Source organism: Alligator sinensis, unplaced genomic scaffold (genome assembly GCF_000455745.1).
Source record: "Alligator sinensis unplaced genomic scaffold, ASM45574v1 scaffold404_1, whole genome shotgun sequence".
Classification (NCBI taxonomy): Eukaryota; Metazoa; Chordata; order Crocodylia; family Alligatoridae; genus Alligator; species Alligator sinensis.
The window spans coordinates 4,487,797-4,499,575 of NW_005841839.1; the positions used below are offsets into that span (position 1 = coordinate 4,487,797).

Genomic DNA, 11,779 nt, shown 5'->3' on the forward strand with positions numbered 1-11,779 from the left:
GCTGAGCGGAGCCTCCTCTGGCTCTTGCATGAGTCTTGGGGCGGGGAGCACGTGGCACTGGGCCCCTCTTCTCGGCCCTTCCCCTCTCTCAAAAAGGTGTGCGCTGCATTGACAGCTGCACTGATGCTGGGCCTGCCACAGTCGGCTCCTCCCTTGCTGTTTCTCTCTCACATTAAACAGGGGAGTGGGTTGGGGGACAGTGAGAGGAAAAATTCTCCTTCAGCCCCAACTCTAATCTTCCCCTGTGGGAAATCCTGGGTGAGAAGAGGCTGCAGAGTCCCTGGATGCAAACAAATGCAGCCTCTGCCAGGCTAAGGCAGCGAGTTTAAGCGGATTCCCCACCTCCTGCAGTAAGAACATTACGGCCCAGACATCACAAGTGCAGGCACTGCTGGCTGGAGCGGCCGTCTGGCCTCAGCTTCTGGATTAATGCAAGTGGAAGGGATGAAATACCCGGGACTCGGCGAGGAAGGAGCCAGGCTGGCCTCTGGAGCTGGGACACAAGGTTCTGTGGGCAAGACACATTTGCTAAGCACGTTAGCACTCACTCTGCACTAACCTTGGTTGCCCAGTGGCTTTGCTTAGTCCTAGCACAGCACCTCTACAGCGGTGAAAAAGATATGGTCTTTGCTATGTCATCAGCTGCTGTAGGTGTAGTGAGAGCATCCAGTGAAGTGAAGGGCTGACTTTCTCCGAATGTTCAGTTTTGTACTAGGTGACTTTCTCTGGTTGTTTTCTTTGACCCCTTCGGCCTCCATTTCACTGTTATTGGTCACACAGCCTTTTACATTTGTGTCAGTTCTCCTGTCCATGAGTCTCCCATCCATAGCTAGATGCTGCGGGAGTTGGAACTACTACATCACCCATGACTGAAAAGCAAAGACCAGAGTTTTTAGAGAGAGGAGAGCGGTGCACACGGATAGGGTGGGCTGCACCAGGTGGCACCTCTGCACCTGGGACGGTGGGACTGGTCGCATGTGTCATGGCCTGGGCTGCCTCCTGTGCCTGGGCCAGGCCTGGTTGAGGGACCTGCCATGGGCTGGTTAGAATCCTTTGGCGGGCTGGATCCAGCCCACGAGCCTTATTTTGTCCACCCCTGGATTAGACCCTTCTGGTTTCTAGACAAGAGCCTTCTCAGAAGGAGCAGTTTTCCACTACGGTTGTCAGATAAATAGTGACTCATGTTTGACTGCCTATCTTTACAGATGCTGCTGACAAAACTAAAACAGCAAAGCCATTTGATCTTTAGTCACTGCCAATGAAACTGAAACAGTCTAAACTAGGCCGTCCATGTACTGAAAAGGACAAAGTATTCATGGGGATGAACACTTCCTTAAGGCTAATCTTAAGCACTCTTTTCCCTAAATTAACTCATCGGTACGTTCCTGTACTTTTCCACAGATAATTGCTGCTGAGATGTACACATTTTGGCAGTAGTTTAAGGGGTTAACAAATACTCACACTTGCACTTTGAAGTGTTTCTACATAATAAAACATCAACCTCCATCGGTTCACGTCTCTGGACAGTAGATTCCAGTTCCATATGAGAGGTTTTCATGATGGATCAGAATCAACTGGGCATGTAAGGGTTAGGAAGGAATTTTAAAATCATAACCATTCCCACAGGGTCTTGTGGATCAGATCCTGCTTGGATCAGCATTTTTGATCTCTTCACACATGCACTAAGAGACCACAGGATCACTTCATCTGTTGCAGAAGAGGTAGTTTGGCAATAGTTTTCAGTTCCCATGTTGCGGACAGTGCTCCTTTGTTACCTCTGGGCATTTCGTGGGGTTGGAGAAGTGGGATGTAGAGAAGCACAGAGAACTGCTGCATAGAGCACACACCAACTGCTGAAGCTTCCTTAGCCTGACGAAGGGTTTTTGAACCCGAAAGCTTGCTTAATAACTATTCTCCAACCATTTGGGTTGGTCTAATAAAAGATATCAAATTCACCCAAGGAACCTTGTCTGCATAAAGATGGACGCACTTATTTTCCTGTAGCTGCTTTTCTTTAACATTCAAAACTGATCAGTCTGCGTTTGTGGAATTACCCACAGCAGCAAGCTGGGTGTAAGTTGTCCAGGTGAAGAAGCCAAGAGAGGAGTGTTTGTCAGAATTTGCATGAAACAGAATGGAGAATGATGAAGTCCCAGGGCAGGTGGCATGCGCAGAAGAATGCTCTTTTGTTCATTGGAAAAAGACAAGTTTCATTGGAGCAGGTTTTCTACTGAGATGGTGGAATTTCCATCCTTGGTGGTTTTTAAGGCCTGGCTTGACAAAGCTTTGGCTGAGATGATCTAGTTGGGGATGGTCCTCCTTTGAGCAGGGGGTTGGACTCTATGACCTCCTGAGGTCCCTTCTGACCCTAATTTTCTATAATTCTATGTTGCACAGGCCAGGGAGGCAATTGCAAAAGGATCTGTTGTGTGGTGGAGGGACTGAAGTGCCTCCTGGCCTAGTTTTTCTCTGGAGAAATGACAGAAATGTGCTGTTTACAAGAGGAGAGGGACTGGGGGAAAGCAGGAAATAAACGTGCCAAACCTTGTGCCTGAGGACTATTTCTAACACTTCCACTGCTTCCCTATGTCTCGGATAAGTGCAGCTGATTTGCTTCTCTCCACTGGCCAGGAGGCAAGTCAGGACAAGCTAGGAAAGCCTGTTGTCCCTATGCAAAGTAAAAACTAGTCACTTGCCTCTAGCCCTCAGGAGAGAGCAGAGTCTTTTTGCAAGTCTCATTACTGCCAGAACAAACCCTATTCAGGGATTTCAAGCATAGTGACAGCAGAGCTGGGGCAGCAGATGCTAAACTCTCCAGTTCACTGAAGTAGTTATCCACTGCGTGGTTACTGGGCCAGCAAAGAACTGCACATCAGTTACTACTGATTCCTTTTCTGCCCTTTGTGCAAAGGTGAAGCATTTGGATTTGTACAGTAGGATTATTTCTTTGTGTGCCAGTACACTGGTAGCATTAACACTGCTCTGTGTTACCAGAAATGTTCTGAGTAACCCAATTCAACCAGCTGGGTTCAAATAGATACAAACTTTGGTATTTCTATCAAGGCAATCCCAGAGCTGCACAGATTTGGGGGGAGGGGGTGGCTCCTGGCAGTAGATTTAAGCTTTTATGATTGTGTTGACTGTGGTACAAAAGAAACCTGTCTTACTGTCCTTGTGATATGAAAGAAACCTATCCCTACTCTCCTGGCCACTTAAGAGTAGCCTCGGTACAGTATGTACCGTCATAAGACCATTGTGAATGCTCATGTTTGACCTTGATCCCAAGTTATCCCAAAACTATACACAAGTGGGCAATGCTGACTGAGGGAGCAATTGGGTGGTAGCTATAAACAAGCTATAAAAACCTATCACTGGAGGAAGGTGGTGCCCAAATAGAACTTTCCCAATTGATACCGATGCCCTGTATAACTTCACTTTCTTCCCTTGGCACTTTGCAGCATACCTGTCTCAAAATACCATGGCACGACGCACACGTAACAGCAGAGCCTGGCACTTTGTCCTGAGTGGGGTACGCCGTGATACAGACAGCCGGGCAGTAGCTTTGGCCACTGGCACACATGGCTGGGGCTACGATTCTGACGGGCAGGTATGCTGATACATTAACACTTCAAAAAATTCATACTCGCTGCAGAAGAGGCTATGTTCTAAACATGCACGAGGGAGCCCTTTCTTTTTCCACAATATGGATTGCTAATGGTTCAAGATCTAAGTCATTGTGGTATTAGCGCACACAGTGTACCAAAATCAGACAGACCTCTAGTTGAGGCTTATAGGTCATCTAAGCTGATGCCATTGCACTTTCTTCCCCTGTAGGTATTTTTTGCTAACTTCACTTACTTTAGATTTAGCTTTGCACCCACTTACCAGCCTGCAGCTTGTCCATCACTTCTGAAAATGGCTTAATAAGAATCATGTGTTGTATGGAAGACAGGAACAAAGCAGGAAAAGTAATTATTAAAAATAGCACAAGAAAGGACAAGTTAAAATAGCCACTAGTGTCCTTTTACTTGCTTTCTTCTTGGGGGCATGGATTAAACTTCCTTACAATGCAACTATCCAGTTTAAAAGCTTTTAAGTTTAGTACAGTGAGTCCAGAAGAACAGCCTACTGTTGCCTTTGTTTGGCTGTGTCAGTTTGGCTTAATGTTTTTATGTTGGTAACTCTCTATAAATCTTTCACGTTGGTTATTTTGGAGGAATGAGTCAGAGAAATCTTCCTAAATGTTTTCCAGTCTTCAGGCTAATCCGCAGACAGTGATACAACAGGGGCAAGCTATAGACAAATGAGCCAGTCATACTGAACCGGAGTACCTCTTTCATGTGCCCCTGTAGCTGTCTGTTTTGAAGGCGATGTTATTCCTAATGCCAGAGTATATAATTCAACTTGGGCAATGGAGCAGGAAAGCACAGGAAACTCAGAGCTCAGTCTGATTTAACACCAGGTAAATCCACAGGAATTCAGTGAAGTCCATGGGCACCAGCTGCTGTAAATGAAACTAGACCAACCCTCACAAAAGTATCAGAGAATGCAGTTCAGATTTGATTAGAACTTGATCTGGAGATGGAGATGGTAACCTACCCTGGCTGCTGTTGTCACTCATGTCTTTGGTGCCCATACATCATAGTGAAGCAGTGCATTTTAATGAAAGGATCTCTTAAAGGCAGGTCCTTCCATTCCTCCCTCCCATGGGACAGAGGCCATCTGAGATGCTAGAATGGTCACCTCTGCATGAGGAATCACAGCACAACCATCTGTGCATTTTTAAAGCACACTTGGGATTTTTTCCTTTGTTTGCTTTACTCCTGTTAGTCATTAACACTCTACCCCCCTGTTCATTCTGTTCCATTTCTAACACTTCCACTGCCCAACCTCACTTTCCTGTCCCGTTTCCTCCTCTTATCATTCAACACCTCTGAAAGTGCCACACAGTCCTGACTGGCTCAGGAGCTACATGAACAGGCAGTGCTAATCAAAGATCCATGACAACATACGCACCCCTGGTTAATTGTGGCCAGCACACTCCAGTTTATAAGAAAAGCCCCTGCAATGTGCTCATTAAACAACTGCAAAGAAATGACCAAGCATCACTCACGCAATGCTTTCTTACACCCCTGTATTAAATTACAGGCACAGAATGCTGCGTTTGATAGTGCTGTCTGCAGAGCACCACAGTCCAAGTGTCACTGCTCTAATGTCACAAACGTGTACATTAAAGACCCGCATGGCTGTATACTTATCACTTATTCAGCCTTGCTTGAACACTGTTATGTCTCTCCCCCTCTCCTTACTACCACCCCCTTTTTATCTGCATGGGACTTTTGCTTCTTAGTTCATGTGCATGTTGGGGTCTTTGGGCCTTACTACAATAAAACAAGTAAAGCTGGCTCTGGGAAGGACATCTACATCTATTGGGTGCCCACATTGGTGATGTGTAGGGGATGCACCCCCTGAGATTGGTGGTGCCCCCTCTGCAAAAAGTGCTACCGATGCTGCCTGCAGGCGGTCACCACTCACCACCTTGCCGCCAACAGCGTCTGTGGGTGGTCCCCGATTGCCGCTGGCCACCGCCGACAACATGTGTGTGTGGTTGCTGACCTCTGGTTGGTGCTTCCCTCCCCCTGTGCCACTGACACTGCCGCAGCTGCCTGCAGGAGCTCTCCGCTTGGCTTGCCCCCACTGCTGACACCGCTGCTGCCTGCAGGCAGTTGCCAGGCCCCCCCCAGCCTCTGGGGGCACGAGTCATTCATGGGTGCCCATCAAGTTTTGAGTTTCCAATGGCATCAGTAACTGTCCCTCTGCTTTCTTATGGCAGCACAGTGACTCTGACTCAGAGCCAGAGTTTCCTTCCCTCTCGCCATCCATCCCTAGCGCCATCCCTGTGACAGGAGAGTCCTACTGCAACTGTGAGAACCAAAATGAGACTCCGTACTGCTCCAGCCTGCACACCATCCACCGTGTCAAGGACTGCCAGTGTGGCGAAGAGGACGAATGTAAGGAAGCAGCTCCTGCCTGTTCTTGCTACGCCTTTGGGTTTGAGTGGGTCTTGATTTGTCTTTGTGTGTATGATGTGGGTTTCCACCTGTTATGTGAATGGGGGTGCCCTGTGCTCACCTATATGTTAAGTTTGAAGGGAGACAAGAACTGCTGTCTACTAAGGAAGCTAACCTTTGCTGTTTATCCATGGAGTATGGGTCTATGTAAGCACTGTATCCCACAGACATAAGGGTAACAGGTGTCCTGTGTGAATATGTTAATGAATCCGATCTTACTTCTGGACACCTCCTTCAAATCTAGTTTAGGTTACAAGTGAATTTTAGCTTTGTGGTTATGTCCTAGTATCTAGTTATCTCTGATCTGCATAAGTTGGCAATTATGCAGGGTAGCTTTGCAGTAACTCATTAATGTTAAATAGAGCTTGTGGCTGAGCTGAGGGGCTGGAGGAGTGTTTCAGGTCAGGACTGAGATGCCCTCACATTTATTTTGTTCTGGCTGCAACTTCCTGAGTTTAAAAAGAGATAAAAATTCAGTTCTCTAAAAAACAATGCAGCTCTGGAGGGGTCTGCATGACCATTCTCACAAGTAGAAGTCATCCAGGCACCTGGCTTCCTGACTCTGGCTCTGTTTTGGCTACTGCTCTTATTTTGCAAATGCTTCCTTTGGAAATGCTGAAGGCAAGGCTTTCCCTCTCATTCACTACCTGGCTTGCATACAGGCCTTGCTGCTGTCAGCAGTTGCATGTAACCCATGGGACTGTGTTCAGTAATTGCTGTCGTAAAAGACTGCTCACATAACTGAAATCTCTTGTTAACCTAAAATGAGGACCATTGTTTAATGGTGACAGACTTGGTTAATAGATGATCTTCTATGTCAGACTAGAGCAAGATGATTTTGGGCTGTAACAGGCTAACTGTTAAGTTCAGCCAGTTTGGTATTCAACAGGCTAGAGCATTAAAAAAAAAAAAAGACATCTTAAGAGACTTTTAAATTGATGGAAGCTCCGTTAAGTTTCTGGTTTGGCAGTATTTCCCACCACTTAAAGATATCCTGCATCTTCCGTCTGAACAGACTTTGACTGGGTGTGGGATGACCTGAACAAATCAACAGCAACCCTGCTGACCTGTGACAACCGCAAGGTGAACTTCCACATGGAGTATAGCTGTGGTACTGCTGCTATCCGTGGAAACAAGGAGCTGGGAGAAGGACAGCACTTCTGGGAGATCAAGATGACCTCTCCTGTCTATGGCACTGACATGGTATGTTGCGCTGAAGTGCTTAGAATTGAGGAGGTGCAGAGGGGCATTCTTTTAATAGAACAATACATGACAGCATGTTTTACTTATAAAACTCAGAGTCTTCCATGAGTGGGTGTCATCACTTAAATGAAAAGAAAACTTAAATGACTGACTTGAGGCCATGGACTGAGACGGTGGCAGTCATGACTAGAACCCAGATCTCTGGTTTTATTTCTGTGCATTTTATTAGATTGTTGATCACTGTTGGTGAGCTCAACAGGACAGAACAGAGAGAAGACTGGCCCTAGCCCGAGGTGCTTACAGTCTCAGGCATGCAGAATATGTCTGCTGAGAGGTGCATCATTTCCTCACTGCAATTAAGGTTAACATGCAATTAATTCTGGAAATAGCAATGGAGTGTAGAAGAGCCAGTACTGGCTGCTTGTGTGATCACTTCCTGATTTCTTCCAAGTGAAGCATAACTTTGTTCAGACCTTTGGTAACTCCTAGATCAGAGGACTAAATAGACCCTGTGACTTAATTCTGCCAAATCTCATGTCTCTTGGGGCACACTAAGAAAAATATTAGGGGAGTTCCCAAGATGGAAGCCATGTATGGTGTTTCACTGCACTTAAACCACCAGGTAATTCTGTAGCAGAAACTGACCTTGTTTTCCTTTGGCATGGGCTTCTTCCATCTAGATGGTGGGAATCGGAACTTCAGATGTCAACCTGGACAAGTACCGCCACACATTTTGTAGCCTGCTGGGCAAGGATGAGGACAGCTGGGGACTCTCATACACAGGTAATGCAGGCAGGGGCAGTGGGAGTGCTCCCCCTACAGCTAAGCAGGAGGTTGAATTGGGGAGGTTAATAAATATGCAAAAGCCTTTTTCTACCCATTATGGAACACAGTGCTTTGTGGAGTGGGAGTAAAATTGAAATAGCCACTAGGATGGTGATTCTGCTTTGTCGCAAACATACTTTGCTGGAACTGCTGCCTGCAGCCAGCCTACACACAGTGATTAAATGTATGCAGGGTGAAGAATTCCTCCATATCACTAGTAACTGCTATATTCACTGGGAGTGCTTCCATATATTAAGTCTGATAGAATGAAATAATTCCCTAATATAGTTTCTGGCAGGTAGGAAAGCCCTGCCAGCAAGCCTCCACCTATAAAGGAGGAGGCTTGAGGGGTGGTACAATCTTTGGCTGTCCAGTATTTTCCATATGAGGCTGATAACAAGACCAGCACCTTTGAGTGTACTCAGAATACCTTTACTCATGTCATTGGGCTGTCACATAATAGGCAGACCCCTGCACAAACCAGCAATGTAGAGGCAAGATTATATTCCTCTGTTGCCTGTCCCCTGAGCTGCTGAAGGACCATGCTTTCTGATCCTGTCCTTAACTTAGCATTGTGGGTAATGATTACTGATCCTGGGGAGAATCTAAGGATGTTGTACTGAGCAGCTGAGTCTACATAGACAAGGTGCTTGTACACTGTGGTGGGACTGAATGATGGAATATGGGTTTGCTTTTTAAGGGCTTCTCCACCACAAGGGAGACAAAATAAACTTCTCATCACGGTTTGGCCAAGGCTCCATTATTGGGGTTCATCTTGATACGTGGCATGGAACACTCACCTTCTTCAAAAACAGGAAATGTATAGGTAAGAACAAAGGTCATAGTGGCCTTTCATCCCATCAAACGCACATCTTGATACAAAATGATAGACCAGGACTCAGTGGCAATGTGTAGGGGGTGCACGTGCACCCCCGACTAAGACAGTACCAGTTGCCCATGCCCGGACTTACAGGGGAGGGTTGTATGAATTATGGAAACATGATACTTTTGGCCAGGATCTTTGCCTTGTTAGCTCTTGAAAGCCCTGGTATCATGTAGCTGTTGGAAAAAGTGGAATGAGAATCCATTTGCTTCTCTGAGTGACAAAATAGGATTAGGGGTATAAAGATGGGGGCAAAGGATATCCCTATTCATCAGCAGCCCTGGTATCAGAAAATCTGTTTTCACGCTCTCTTAACAATATGTAGGCACCCTGTTTAACTAGGCAGAGAGAGGAGGATGACAGACAAGATGACATAGCATCTTAGGAGCAGTGCCCTTGCCATTGCACTGAGACCAGAACTCTTTGTTTCTGTTACCTGGCAGGAGTTGCAGCTACCAAACTTCAGAACAAGAAGTTCTACCCGATGGTATGCTCCACTGCAGCCAAAAGCAGCATGAAGGTGATTCGCTCGTGCGCCAGCTGCACGTCCCTTCAGTACCTCTGCTGTTACCGCCTCCGCCAGCTGTTGCCTAACTACATGGATACACTGGAGGTGCTTCCATTGCCACCAGGACTCAAGCAAGTTCTACACAACAAGCTGGGCTGGGTCCTGAGTATGAACTATAGCACATTGAAGCCTTCCTCCTCTTCATCAGGAAGCGACTCAGATAGCTCCTGTGGCTCAGATGCAGAGGCATGCCAGAGGAAGAGGTGCAGGAGGACATAACTTATTTCCAAATAAACTGCTTTGTGGGACTTTGGGTGGGGTATTGTTTTACTCTCTCCATGGCAATCCAGGCCAAGCATCTCCCTCTTTATGGGACATAAACTTCTACTCAAGTTTGCAAAGATAGAAGCATCAACCACTTGCATTGAAAATATCTAGCAACTCAGAGAGCAACTCCTTCGAAACAGACAGCCCAGATAATCCACAGCAAAATGTTCTAACTTAATCTACTTGCCACCAAAGTGACTAACTCTTCTCAGGGGAGTACACTTGTTTGCAAGACAAGTTTTCAAACTGGCTTCCTGATTTCAAAGTATACTTCTCTTCTAGCAAACTATAATCAAATAACCTACTTGATTCCCATCAAAAGACAAAATTTGTTACCACTCCACCTTTCTAGCTGCTGTATGCTGGTCCAGTACTTGCAATAAATGCACTGCAATGTTGGGACCTGATCAAAACAGCAGTGTTTAGAGAAAGAAGCTCCTAAAAATGCATCTACATGCATTGTCATTGGTAACTGAGAGCAAGTACTTGTAAATTGAGCTGTAAGGGATCTCATTTGAGCTCTATGATGACTTTAATTGCTTTGCATGTTGGCTACTGCAGCTTCTATATCAGACTGTATTAAATTGTAATAAAAATATAAACTATTCTTAATTTTTCTAACTTCCCGTGAAGGTATTCTTGATATCAGGTTTATATCCTGACATTCTAACTAATAGATTAGAATTACTTAGAATTCTATTAAATTCCATGCCTCAGAGTTTTTACCAATTGAGATGAGATCTTGGGGTATAAATTATTGCCACATCCACCTAGCACAAGGTTTCTGTGTCTTTTGAGCATGTGATGCTGGCCACTACCAATCAAAATCCTAGACTAGAGAGATCCATGTGGCCACACTGAGACTGGTTTTGAAAGGTGGTGTGGGGAGCAGGGGTTTCTTTCTGCTTGTGAATCAAAATCATAATAAAAAAGGCTCAATATTTAGTGTGTGAAGTTCTTAGTGAAACAGCAGTTCCACACAGCTCTCACTCAATATTCTTGTGGGATAGATGACCCCCCCTACCTGTGAGGTAATCTAAAACCCAGTACAGCTTCTATGTTCTTATTTTACATGATGATTTTGGGAGATGTGCCTGCTGCCTATAGCATGTTCATTTCTCTTGTATACTGGACTAAGGGTAGAACAAAGGCTGCAACTTTAATCAATCAAAGATTAAACTGGCAGTGGTCTGACATCACTCCTGGTGATCTGCAAGCAGGGAGGGACCCTTTTTCTAGGTCAAAATTACTCTACATTAAGATTTTAAACAGAGGGGAAAGTGTTCTTTAATTGTTTGCAACACTTTGTAACCACAGGCACCTTGTTAATAACTGGCACATCTAGACAAGGTGATAGGAGCAGATACTGAGTAAGTAACAGACAGTAAAAACCTTCAGCTTTCTATAATAGGAGGACTTACTGGCTCAAGGTACAGATTATTGAGCTATTTCAAATAGGATGCTGATGACTTGGCACCTGTTACTGCCAATATTTATAGTCCCCTATGACAAAGTAGCATCACAAGGCCTGTGTGTTAGGGCAAGTAAACTTCCACCTCACCTTTCATACCTGCACGTGACGGGAAGCCAACACGATGGAATGTCAACATACAATTAAAGCTCCTCCTTGCTTCCCATATCACCTCAGTCAGGGCTGATTTAGCACATGACTTCTAAGTCAGTCCTCTCCAGTTCCATTTAGGAGTACACCAATAGAGATTTTGGGGGCCGATACTGATAACTGATTTTTAAGGAGGCGTATTGGCTGATACCGATCCAATTTCCAATACACAGTCTGGCAGCATGGAGAAGCTGCATGCAGCTGGTAAGTCTGTCGTGAGGGAAGGGGCGCGTGGGGTGGGGCGGCACATCAAGGCCCCTGTGGTGAGGGAGTGAGTGGGGCTGGGGCAGGCGCTGCCCAGCCAAGGCAGGACATGGGATGGAGCAGGGGTTGCCGGGGGG

General features: G+C 45.8%; 1 protein-coding gene across 4 annotated transcripts; it reads left to right on the forward strand.

Annotated features, from left to right (window-relative positions):
* Positions 1–6: 6 nt before the first annotated feature.
* Positions 7–10,424, forward strand: SPSB3 (splA/ryanodine receptor domain and SOCS box containing 3). 4 transcript variants are annotated; one of them, XM_025204010.1, is made up of 7 exons: positions 7–715; positions 3,459–3,607; positions 5,834–6,011; positions 7,087–7,274; positions 7,955–8,057; positions 8,800–8,925; positions 9,426–10,424. In XM_025204010.1, the coding sequence occupies exons 1-7, from the start codon at positions 697–699 to the stop codon at positions 9,767–9,769; spliced, it is 1,107 nt and encodes a 368-aa protein (XP_025059795.1). In that variant the 5' UTR covers positions 7–696; the 3' UTR covers positions 9,770–10,424. The 4 variants fall into 4 exon arrangements, with proteins under 4 accessions (XP_025059795.1, XP_025059791.1, XP_025059811.1 ...); XM_025204006.1 differs by having other exon boundaries at positions 7–505; XM_006015570.3 differs by lacking the exon at positions 7–715 and adding an exon at positions 1,400–1,721.
* The last annotated feature ends 1,355 nt before the right edge of the window (positions 10,425–11,779 follow it).